The 12,290-nt window shown below is 38.6% G+C and overlaps 2 protein-coding genes across 2 annotated transcripts in view; both read left to right on the plus strand.

Moving 5' to 3' along the window:
- Positions 1–8,003, plus strand: part of gna11b (guanine nucleotide binding protein (G protein), alpha 11b (Gq class)) — a 60,922-nt gene extending 52,919 nt beyond the window's left edge. Inside the window, exon 7 of the mRNA XM_014023545.1 lies at positions 2,703–8,003. Coding sequence (XP_013878999.1) covers positions 2,703–2,893 — 191 coding nt within the window. The 3' untranslated portion in view covers positions 2,894–8,003. The remainder of the gene's footprint in view (positions 1–2,702) is intronic.
- A 2,680-nt stretch (positions 8,004–10,683) lies between these two features.
- Positions 10,684–12,290, plus strand: part of LOC106528395 (amino-terminal enhancer of split) — a 14,616-nt gene continuing 13,009 nt past the window's right edge. Inside the window, exon 1 of the mRNA XM_014023547.1 lies at positions 10,684–11,093. Within this exon, the coding sequence (XP_013879001.1) occupies positions 11,067–11,093 (27 nt within the window). The 5' untranslated portion in view covers positions 10,684–11,066. The remainder of the gene's footprint in view (positions 11,094–12,290) is intronic.

Here is a 12,290-nt window from a genome sequence, read left to right on the forward strand (position 1 = left end):
TTACATCGGGATCACCCCCCCCCCCGACTCTCCTGCTGCACGTCGTGCAGAGCGAAGCTTTAACAATCGCAGTTGTTTCACACCTAAGTTGTCGGAGAAAAAACTTTTATGTATTGTTACCCACAGAGATGATTAAAAAAACGTGGACGTTCGTTCAGTCGTAAATCCATCTTGCTAATGTAAAGTCAGCTTACGCTCTGATGATGAAGATGATGAAGATGAGMGCGCAGCAGAGCAGCAGCTGATAAGTTCAGCAGACAGAAGCTCATTGTTTGGCAGGCAGATATTAAAGCAAAAATGTTGGGTTTGATTATGATTACATTTTTCTGCAAAAAAAACACTCTAAAAAGTACATTATCTTTAATTTTTATGATCATTTTCTACCACGATATATACTGTTACCATGAAGGGATTCAATTTATACCGTGATATGAATTTGAGGTCATACCGCCCAGGCCTTACTTCAGCAGAGGCCACGCCTCCAGCAAGAATCACTGCTCTATAGCAGAGAGTCCAGACCCTCGTTCGAAGCAAAGTGAAGGACAAGGGTCTGGTTTTTACCAGGCTAGTGTGTTGTAGTCACATGACTGATTTTTAGATTGCTCTAGTTGGAAAGATGTGCTCTCTTTAAGAATGTGTTTCAATTTGTGCCCAAAGTGCAGACTTCAAAGGCTTGAAATCCTTTGACAAGCACCAAAAAATCTACAGAAAGACTAAAAAAGATGCAAAAGTTCAATGAAGTTTGGCAGCGATGGAGAAATGGTGAAATCAGAGAGCAATGAGATTTGAAAGATTTATATTTAGCATGTTTGAATTTCATAGTTAGGGTGTAGTTTAGTGTTTAGTCAGTTTTAGTGTGTTTAAATCAAAACAATGGGGTGATTTCTAAACGTGGAGCTGCAGCTGATGGAGATGGAGCTGCAGCTGATGGAGATGGAGCTGCGTACACAAAGATGGGTCGATCAGAACCATTTCAGGGAGAGGAGGGAAGCTCAAAGTCAGAGATGGAGGATAAAAACAGAGTCAGATCTTTGACAAAAAGTAGACGATCCATTTGTTTTAAAGGAGGAAAGAAAAGAGCACCAAGCAGACTACCAGAGAAATGCTTGTTAGACCGCTTTGTGCATGGCACTAATTGTAGTTACCACAAAGTGCCAAATATTAATCAGTGAGTTTTTTTGACAATAAATTGCACGTAATACAATTTTGTAGGGCTGCACCGATTAGTTGAAATAATCGATGACGTCGATTATGTAAATTTGTCGACACAGATTTTTTATTATCGATTCGCTGTATTACATAACCACCACGTGAATGTTCATGCAATTCCATTTCGGTACCTAAATGCATCATTGCGACCGTATTGGCATAAGAGTGGTGAGTTTTCCTTGCTTGTCCTGAATGCAGCATCGCTTAACAGCGTAATGACGTCAGCAGCCGCTGCTTCAGTTTAAACAGAGCTCGGTCTGAAAGCTTCGCAGCGGCAGCTCCAAAACTCGCCCAACAGACTGCCTCTGAATTATCTGGTGGATTAATGATCTTGTAAACACGACGTTTGCTTGCTCAAAGTAAATAAAGTACCGCCGCTTTCTTTATTTCATCCACCATTAAACAGAGACTGGCAGAAGAAAACAACAGAGGCGCTTCCCGACAGTCCGAACACGTCTGACCTGAAAGAGCACAAGCTGCCAGCTTGAAGCGCTGGGCGTGTTTTGGATGTTCAAAACGTAGCTTGAATACCATTTATTTATTTTATTTTATTTTATTTTAGCTTATTTGATTTAAACATATTTCCCTTCCATGGACCTCCATCACACAATTTTTCTAGTGGTGAAATGACATCAATAGAAACACGTGGAGCTGGATTTTAATTTGTGTAATAAGACAAAACAGTTGTTGTTTTCAACAGTTTTCACCTTAAAGAAATAAGTTAAAAAGCTGATGTTACGATACAAAGAGTTGGATGTTGTCTTGATATTTGTTAAATTTTATATATTGAGAAATGTTAAATAAAAATAAATAAAAGTTTATTATAGTTTTTCCAGAGTGACTTGAATTTTGCATGATTTAGTTCATTTGTTAGATTGTTAACATCTTGTACCGTATTTCTTTTACTTGAATTTTATATGCTTTGGTTGAGATTTTATGTTTGATGTTAAAACTTAAGCTTTTGTTGTTAAAGAATTGACTCAAGTGCATATTTTGTGTTCATGAAAAAACTATTAAAAATATATTACAATATTAAAGAATAAATAATAATAAATAATAACTCACATCATAAAAACCTATAGATTTGTTGTTAGAATAATCGATTAATCGAAAAAAATAATCATTAGATTGATCGATTAGAAAATAATCTTTAGGTACAGCACTACAATTTTCCCCAATCCTACCAGATTGCCTTTCAACTTTGTTAGTGAATGAAACTTGCAGAAAGTAATCAGTCGATCTGATTCAAGGCCACAACCTTTAAAAACACATAAATGTTTATAACTCATTCAGATTTACAGAAACTGAGTTCAGATTTGATGTGGTAGTAGATTAAATCATCTGCAACACTTCCTTTGAGAGCTAATGAATAAGCTTGGTTACTTAGCAAATCCCCTGGTTTTCCAAGATTGAGTGTTATCATTTCCCCAACCCGACTCCTGACTTCTATAGCTCATTTTCATCCTAACGTCCACTTTGTGTCGACATTTCAGGTCCTCAGAGGGATGCTCAGGCAGCGCGGGAGTTCATCCTCAAAATGTTTGTGGACTTGAACCCAGACAGCGACAAGATCATCTACTCCCACTTCACTTGTGCCACGGACACTGAGAACATCCGCTTCGTGTTTGCTGCTGTCAAAGACACCATCCTGCAGCTCAATCTCAAAGAGTACAACTTGGTGTGAGGGCTCCCCGAGGCGCCATGCACATCCTCCTCCTCCATTGCACAAAAGGGGCACCCGCTCTGTAGGACGGTGCCGTCAACTCCACACGCATCCCGCAGCACACTACTCCGGCTCTCACACACAGACACACACAAACACAACTGTTGCTGTTTTTCTTTTTTGTTTTTCCCCCTCCACTTCAGTGTATTTACAGATCCTCCTTCAGTCAAACGTTGCCCCTCTTCAACCAAAGCCTCTCTCCCTCCTAATTCTTCTCTCGGCAGCTTGTTGTGTCACAGTCCTCAGCTCACAAAGCTGCTCCTCCTGTCAGATTTGGCCCCGGCTGTTGGCTCTGGCACATTTCATCTGGCAAACAAACCTTTCCCCACTCGGCTAAACAGAGACTGGAAGTGTTTCTGTGGCATTTGCATCTGTTCGGGGGCAGCTTTTACTGGCGAGAAATCAAATTTTGGTAAATAATCAAATCCCTACCCCACCTGGCCCCACAGAACTGACCAACCCTTTCTCCGCCGTCTCCTTTCCCACTAACGCAGAAGGAACTTTTATCATCCGAGGACCATCGGTGCTGAAAACGAGATGCTTCTGAGCGACCCGGCCAGGATGTGAGGTCGCACACACCAAATTCCTAAACGGACAAAGCTGAGGGTTTAGTTTCCTCCTCACACCTATGAATGTACCCCCGATGTGAGCATCCCAGTCACAAAAAAACACAAGTGTATATTATGAAGTAAGCACTTAAAGGGGGAATGAGAAATAGTGTAGAAAAATCAGTTTGTTGAGATTTTTTAACCAGATTTTTATGGATAAAAATTTGTTCCAACGTGTAATTAAACAAACTGGCTAAAGGAAGAGGATCAGAAATAGAAAAATAATAGAAAAATCAGCTAAATGAAACAGGGGGAAAAAAAGAAGCAACTGTAAAATTGACATGTAATCTTTAAGATATTAATTTTTTTATGTTAATCCCATGCTTCCCTCCTCCAGATGTTTCCTGTACAGGTTTACAGGGACAATCTTCCACAGCAACATCTGTTTACACTGACACAGTTGTTGAGTACACACGACACTCTTTAGTGGGTAAGAAGGCCCAGCTTTTAGACCATTTGCACTCTCGATTGGGGGAAGCGGAGGAGAGTGCGACGCTGTCAGAACGACGAGGGAGAGGGCGACGGGAAATTTGGCCCCGCCCACTCTGAAATCTCTGAGTCGCACTCGGCGTCACTCGGCCGTTTCTAATCAGACTCACTTCCTGATGTGACGTCGTCATCCATTACGTCAGGACGTGCTTCTATTGTTTTTTTTTTTCTTCTTTCATGTAGTCACTTTGCTTATTAACAAAAGATTGAGCGCTGTTGTGAAATGAGAAGAAGGTGGGGGGTGGGGGTTACGAGCCTTTCACACTAAACACTCTAAAGTCTGCATATGTTTATTTGTAAATATATAAACAAAAAACACTCGTGTACAAAAGTGCTCTGTGGTACACCATCTTTGGTTTAAAATACAACAAAAAATAACTTTATAGCATACAGTTTTCTCCTATGAATTTATGGTAGTATTGATACTGTGATTATGGATTTTGTTGACTTGATTATTAGGGTTACACCGAAGCGAGTGGTGCAGAGGAAGCAAAGGGGTGACTGGCGGGGAGAAAAACACGTTCCTGTACGCCTCAGAGCGCCGCACTACTGCAACAAGCTCTGCTTCCAAAGTGAAAATGAACCACAGCTGGTTCGAGAAAAAAAAAAAAACTTCACAGTGAGCTGATCTTAAAAGTAAATAAATGATTTTTCTCTCTTTAATTTATATAATTTATGGACCAGGATGAAAGTGTTGATAAATCGACTGCTTGTGATTCTGTCATGTTGAAGGGCGCCTTTTGACATGACAGAGCTTACTTGAGTCTGAACTGCTGTAAAAACAAAAAAAAAAATCGAAACAAAACACAAAAAAAAATGAATGTCCGGTATAGTAAGAACTTTATCTCTGCTTTCTATTTCTTATAGACATTTCCAGTTGTACTTGCCATCATATTTTCATCCATATTTGTTTTCCTTAGGAGTCCTTGAACTTTTTTCTTTTTCTAAATAATATTTTTCTTGTCGGGTTATAGATGCAGCGCTGTATTACTTACCTAGAAAAAAAATGTACAGTACAAACATAGGTGGACATTTTTTTTTTTAATCAGTGATTGAAGACCTTTTGGTCCATGCTTGCGATTTGTAACTAAACACACAAAAAAGTTAAATTTCCAATTTTGGATGCTTGCTTTGAATAGTGCCAGTGAAGTGCAGATATCTTTTTTTTTTTTTCTTTTTGGGTCTCATACATGAATATTTTTTACAGGTAATTTACCCTTCATCCTCATTAAGGGCTATCACAGTGCATCCGACAGTGGGGAGTGGAGTACAGGACCACCGTGAACCAAGTCATCCACTGCTAATACTTGTTTCTAAAGAGATTATTTACAGTTTGTGCTTTTAACGTTTAGGGCAGGGTATTAGGACACATGTAAGGTGTGTAAGTAGAGCGAGTTTACCAACACTAAAGACATTTTCTTTAAGTATTTCTTCAATACATTATCCAATATTCACTACGTTTTTTTTAATTTTGTTATTTGCATCCGTATCACAGTATTGCCTGTAATTTTTCATGCAGTGTAGAAAACACTTTATCAGTAAAGACACTACTACCAAGACGAGTATTGCATGACTCCCCAAGTATTTGAGTTGTAGCTAATAGCCAAGAAATATTTTTAGAATCATACTGGTGTTCATTTTTGCATATTTGAACCTAATGTACATCCCTGCTTTTGTGGCACTGGGAAACATGCATGGAGTAGGAACTTTAATATTTTGTAAACATATTAATGCCCCCTTTTTTTATTTTTTAAATAAATTGATAACGGCTTGTTTTATTTTCGTGTTTGATCACATATGTAGGAGGACAAAATTGCCCCCATTATTAGAATCAGACCCCAAAAATTAAGATGATAAAAGCTAAATTCCTAAAATTCAAAATAGGGCTTTGTAATGAAGAATTAATCTGTTGTAGATATCTTTTTGAACAACCTCAGAATGGAGTTTGATGAGCTGACAGCAACCTAAGACCAAAGTGGTTGCTTCAACCTTAAAGCGTTCAGTTTGAACACAATTCACAGTGAATTACACAAGCAGTATTTCATAAAAATCGACATGATCAGCGTTTCCTTGCACCATTATTTGCAGAGAACTTTATGGTTATTTGGGAGCGTAACGGGTGCTATCAGCAGGGATTTTTAAATATTCCAAGTTTAGCTAAAATGGTTGGATTTGAAGACTTAATGCAACCATCACAACTTTTTTTTGTTTCTCTTCCTGGCACATAATACTGACATGCTAAGTTCTCTTCTTTTAAACACTCGCCACCCACCCTCCCTTCATAAAATAAAGAAGCCACCGTACTTTATTTTGAAAAGATCAAAAAGAGAAAACTATGCTCACAGGTGAGCACAGCAATTGATTTATTAGACTGGCGAAAATGAGGAATTTGAAGGTCAGATTTAGCAGCATTACATGTTCTTGTAACTAAAACATCTGAGTCATTAAATGGTTTTCAACTGCAGGACTTGCAGTGAACACATATGAATTCACCGCAAGTCCCAACAACGTGTGAAATTTTCTACTGTAATAGTGGTGTAACGCAGCATTAAAGCCGTTAGCATGAACTGTTGAAAAATATTTGAGATTAAAGTAGTTTGAAGCCAGCAGAGACCCTATTTGGTCTGGGACGACTCAGATTAGCATTTAACGTGGATTTTGTCAGAATCAGACTCTTATTTCTCTAAACTAGTCGCCCAAAGAGCCATCTACAAGTAAAATATGACTCATCTTTCCACAGAACCTAAAACTTCATAAGATCTGAAGTATCTCCTTTATGCCAGTTTAAACTAACTGGGTTAAAATGTATAAAATAGCACCAGTATGATGTTAATGCTATCTAGTCTGCTCAAAGTGACTGTAACCACGTTCTGATGACTGACTGCAGCTGTGAGCAGGATGCCAGTATGCACACACACACCTCAGTGTTTGATCAGCAGCTGTGTTTGTTTTCATGGTGTTTCACCGACTTGACTCGACGACTCTGGCACAGGGTGAAAGGCTGGGTGGCCGTCAGTGTGAGCATGTTGTGTGTTCGCAGTCCAGTGTTGTGTGGTGGTGTTTTACCTCAACGTAAACGAGATGGAAAGGAGGAATAAACAGTTTAGGCTCCTCTCCTTATCTGTGTTTTGCAGCATTAACAAGTGAAATGTTTTGTTTTGTTTTTCACTACACTGATTTATTTGTTACCTCAAAGTAAGATAAGGTTTTGGGATGATATTCTTTGACCTTCAGGTGGTCGGATTTATTTTGTCCCCCTTTTCATTGCTAAATTAATTAGAATCAAACTTATTTCTTGGACATCAGTATGGAGTTGTTGGACGCTCAGCTTATTTTTTTTTCTTTCCTTCTTTTCTTTCTTGTATTAAAACATCACCACTTGATTTATTTGTCCTCACTTTAATGAAACCAGAAAGTCAATCACATAGTGATGTCTATAAAGTGTTATTTTTCTCTTTTATTTTTTATGTAAACCAAAATGTAAACTATGTATTATATACTGAGTGTGCCAACCCTTCCCCAGGCTCTCTCTAAGTGCCAATGTTGTGGTCACTATCAGACAGACCACCATCTGAGAAGCCCCCTCCTTTTTAAAACTCACCTGACACTAAAAGCATAGATGATTTAGTTCACTCAGCGACTTTATTCTGTATTTAAGATTGAAGATTTTAAAGATAATTTGCTGTTTGTTTTTTAAGAAACTGTAATAACTGCATGTGATGTTTTATGTTGAGGGCTTGGATGTTTCCACTGAAGTATAGAGCCCTTCATGAAGGGGTTTCAGTCAGTTTGTTGTTATGGATTTACCTAAGTCTTGCCATATTTTTTAAGTGTTTCATGGATTTGTTTCAGCCACTGTTGCCTGATCCTCATTCAAACATGAACATGACTTATGATCATTGCCGCCTTCTAAGAGAGAAACATAATGACAAGGTATCTGTTTTAAATTGAAATAAATTTGTTCCTATACTTGCTCATGGTGTGTGAGTGGCTTTCATCATCCTGGATTGAGAACAAGTCATTTGGAAAGCATCTATTTCAATAAGGTGTTGAGCAATAATAGTTTTTTTTAGCATATCTCATGAACTGAATGAAGAAACATTCAAAAAGACATCACTAGTCGAACTTCTAAAACTGATGGTGATGACCTAAAACAAGATGGCCACCAACTAACATTTGGAAACCAAATGGTTGTTTTACAGATATTGAGTTAAAAATGTGTCAGATGAGTCAATCTCCACACATATTCCAAACACTAAACGTTGTGAAACCTATTTGCTTAAAACTTTGTAATTATCTGTTAAATGTCAACACTGTTAGCAAAATATCGTACATTTTAATAAAAGTATCGGCATTAATCATTGGATGATGTCTGATTTCTATGATTTTGGGAGCAAACCAAATTCAAGATGGTCAGCACAGCCAATCGAACCTAGCTTACAGTAAACAGCTATAACAGTTTTTACAAATATCGAGCTATAATTTAGTGTCGTAGGTGCTGAGTTATCTATAACCCATTGTGAGCAAATACACCTGGTGAGATCTCACGTGTGATTGGATGTCAAAGTCTTCATTTAAGCTTAGTTTAAAATGGCCTGAAAGGTGCCCAGCAATTTAACCCTTTAGGTTTGGTATTGGTAGGTATTGGTAATTGGGGATGGGTACAACCCAGGTGAGCGGGGGCCTCATAAGTGGGCCCATTGCTCTCCCCAAAAGATACTGGGCTTTAATCAAACCTTTTTGTCCCTCGGATGAAGGAGACCAGGTTAGAAACCCTCAGTGTTCTAAGCTTCTCGGGATCCACAAAGGGGTCTCAAGAATTCTTTCCCTTAGACTACTCAGAGCCAAGCATTGGCCTAAGTAGTGCAAAGAGGTCTCTGATTCAATGCCGCAGGCATCACACAGACCATTGTCTTGGAGTCCCATCACCATTTTATGGCGGTTGAGCAGATTGTGCCCAGTTAGGACTCCAACCAGTGAACTTAAAGTATTCCTTGTCAAGGCAAGAAGGGATTTTCCAAATCCATGATTTGGGCCGTTTATCAGTTCCCATGCCTGTCTACAATCCGTCAGCTCCCTCCATCGGATTGAGTGTTGACGTCTGATCCATGCCTGTAGGGCAGTCCTGCAGATTGTTGTTGAAATGCCCATAGCAGGCTCTGGTCCTTTTAAGTGGGCCTGACTGCCAGCTCTTGCAAGGTAGTCAGCTCTCTCGTTACCATAAATGCCAGTATGTCCTGGTRCCCATTTAACAGTAACACTATTATTTCTCCCCAGTTGGTTGACTGCTTCGTTATCTATAACCCATTGTGAGCAAACACACCTAGTGAGATCTCACTTGTGATTGGACATCATAGTCTTCATTTAAGCTTAGTTTAAAATGGCCTGAAAGGTGCCCAGCAATTTAACCCTTTAGGTTAGAAACATCTCGGGTTAGTTGGCAAAAAGTGGCTGGTTTATAGAAGGCAACTTGGAGAACTTGAACCCTAGGAAGGAAGAAAAAATAGCATATGCAAATAAATGTTGTCAAGAAAAATTTTCAGAAAAGATTTAAAAAAAAGGATTATAACTGAATGTTTTAGAGCAGTGTTCCCCACAGTTGGAGTTGGGACTCCTCTGTGGGTCATAAAACATCAAGGGTTCCCAGATGATTTCCAGACTTCGGTTTAAATGCAAATGAATTAATAGAATATTTTCATCATAATTATTGCAAAATATTGGTAAATGAATAAAAACAGGTTCATAGTTATGTTTGTTATTATGCCCATGTTAAACAGAGTTATTAACATAGTTTGTATACATAAACCAGTAAAAGCTGGGGACACAAGTTTATGCAACTTTTATTTTGTGGGCTGAAAGCTGAATTGGAAAACTACTCTTTCAGAGAATTTAAGAAAACCATTTCAAACTCATATCTTCATTTTTAATAAATATAAAATTAGGAAAAAGCAAACTTAAATAAAATAAGCAGTGACAGTGGTTTTCTCAAGTAATAACTAATAATATTAAACTAAAGTAGACTTAAATCAGAAGGCAATCTCTAACCCTTGTATTGGTGTACTTGTCAAATAATATAACAAATCTCCTGGAATGATGTTCTGGTTTTTGGTTTTAAGTGGCCCCCCACATAGCCCACTTATATAAATGTTTTTGAATGAGCCACTGCAAAATTTCTAGTAGAATTTATAATCCTCACTTGACTAAAAAAAACCCACCATACGTCTGTCGTCGCAAAAGCAGAAACACGTTGGAATAATACCAGAAGGGTCTGTGTATATGATAATCAAATATGATTTAATTGTGAGCACCAAACACACAGAACTGAAATCAGGAAGTTCTGCACGCTTGCTACTGGGCGCGTCAGTAGAATTCAGTCAATAATATACATCATGTCAACACCATGTGACAGTTTACAACCAATCACAGATTGCCAAATGTAACTTAATGAGCTATCAGAAAGATACAGGACAGTGTCAAGGGGAAAACAGATATAAATAATTAGACCATGACACGTCATTTTTTTCTTTAGTACATTTAATCAATAAATAACTAGATTGACATTGTGACTTTTGGACCCCTGGTGCCACTGTTGGCCCCAGTCTCTCAGGTTCCCTACCTCCGGCCATGCTCCGGCCTCTCCCATAGAAATTCCGCTTCTGGCCACACGGGGCGCCCGCTCTTCCCCTGCTCGGTTTGTGTTCCGGGTGATGTTGCTCTTTCCTTCAAGCGGCAGAGCAGAGGAAAGTCAGGGGCTTGTGTGTGTCAACATCCAGGATCTTCACCACCACCCCTGGGAGGTGTAGCATTATTATTCCGAAACACGCCGTCGTTACCCTGAAGAGGCATTTTCTTTTCGTTAAGCCTGCGACCGAAAAGACTGTCCACGACTCTCGCCGCTTTAGTCTCAATTTAAAAGGATGACTGGGTTCAAATAGCGTCTCCAGTTATTTAATCATATCTGGAGACCTGGCTAGCTTAGTTAGCTGACCTGGTAGTTCGTTTTAGGCCAAGGAAACACGACAAGACGCGCTGCTGACATGATGTTTCCTCAATCCAGGCACTCGGTAAGTTGGCTGCTCGAACTCGACCCTGGTGGAAACGGAGCATAGCTGAAGCTAACGTTAGCTAGCAGCCCGGCAGCTGATCCAAACAAGCGCTGCAGGCTGCATGTAGCTTCCAGCTCATGTCCTACAACAAGTCCCGATGGCTTTACCTCACCTGACACCGTCTGTACTGATAAATGATGAACACTGCTAACATTAAAGCCGTGTAGATACGAGCTGTGACATCCATATTTGCTAATATTTACTTGCTAACAACCTGTCTTGTTGCTAGCATAGTTACTCAAACAGCTAACTTGGGTGATGACAATAAATGTCCTGCTGGTCATTTACTTCCGCTTGTAAAGCCAGGGTGCATATGAGTTTAAATAAATGTACAAACTTTACGAAGTCAATAGATGTAGATGCAAACCAGAAATTTTAAATGTCTTTTTGTTTTTTTACTAATTGGTTCAGCTCTACTGGGGAGAAAAAGCAGTGACACATAATAAGGCTCTGAAAATTCACATTTTATTCCTTCACAAATCACAGCACAGCAGCAATAAGCTGAAAACTTCAACATAACAATGAAATTGAAGTTTAACATTACACTTTTAATATGATCAAAAAGCAAGTCTAAAAAATGGGAGAAATTTATTTTTATTATTATTTTGGAACTGAAAATTGAGCTTATGTTACTAAACAGACAGCCAGCTTTCACAATAACTATTACGATTTGATTATTTTCACAATATGTGGAAACTAAAGTCCTGGCATTGTTTTAAAGAATGCTCATCACCTGCCACTTTCCATGAGTTTCAGGCTAAAGGCCTAGTTTCAGGCAACTTTAATGAAAATTTTGTCCAATAATAAAGATGTCAAGATGGAATTTAAAAAATACTAGAAGCTTCTTTTGGATGGATACATACTTTTATGCTAAAGTCAAATATATAACGTATTTGAGTAAAATAATCTTAACAGAATTTTCACAAGTCAACATAAGTTGTGTAAAACATTATAGTGTGACAAGGCCTTAAGATTTATTGAGAAATTAGTTGTTTTGGTTAAACTTTGAAAATAACAATAGGCTCAGTCTCATCACAACACAAGACGTTGACGCTGTGTGTTTGGAATCACGCTCAGCTACTACCTTACCAAATTTTAACTTAATGGGCCTCATGCAAGAACATGTTCGTATTTTTATCCTAAATTTCTCTTACT

Source organism: Austrofundulus limnaeus, unplaced genomic scaffold, assembly GCF_001266775.1.
Source record: "Austrofundulus limnaeus strain Quisiro unplaced genomic scaffold, Austrofundulus_limnaeus-1.0 Scaffold376, whole genome shotgun sequence".
NCBI classification, from domain to species: Eukaryota; Metazoa; Chordata; class Actinopteri; order Cyprinodontiformes; family Rivulidae; genus Austrofundulus; species Austrofundulus limnaeus.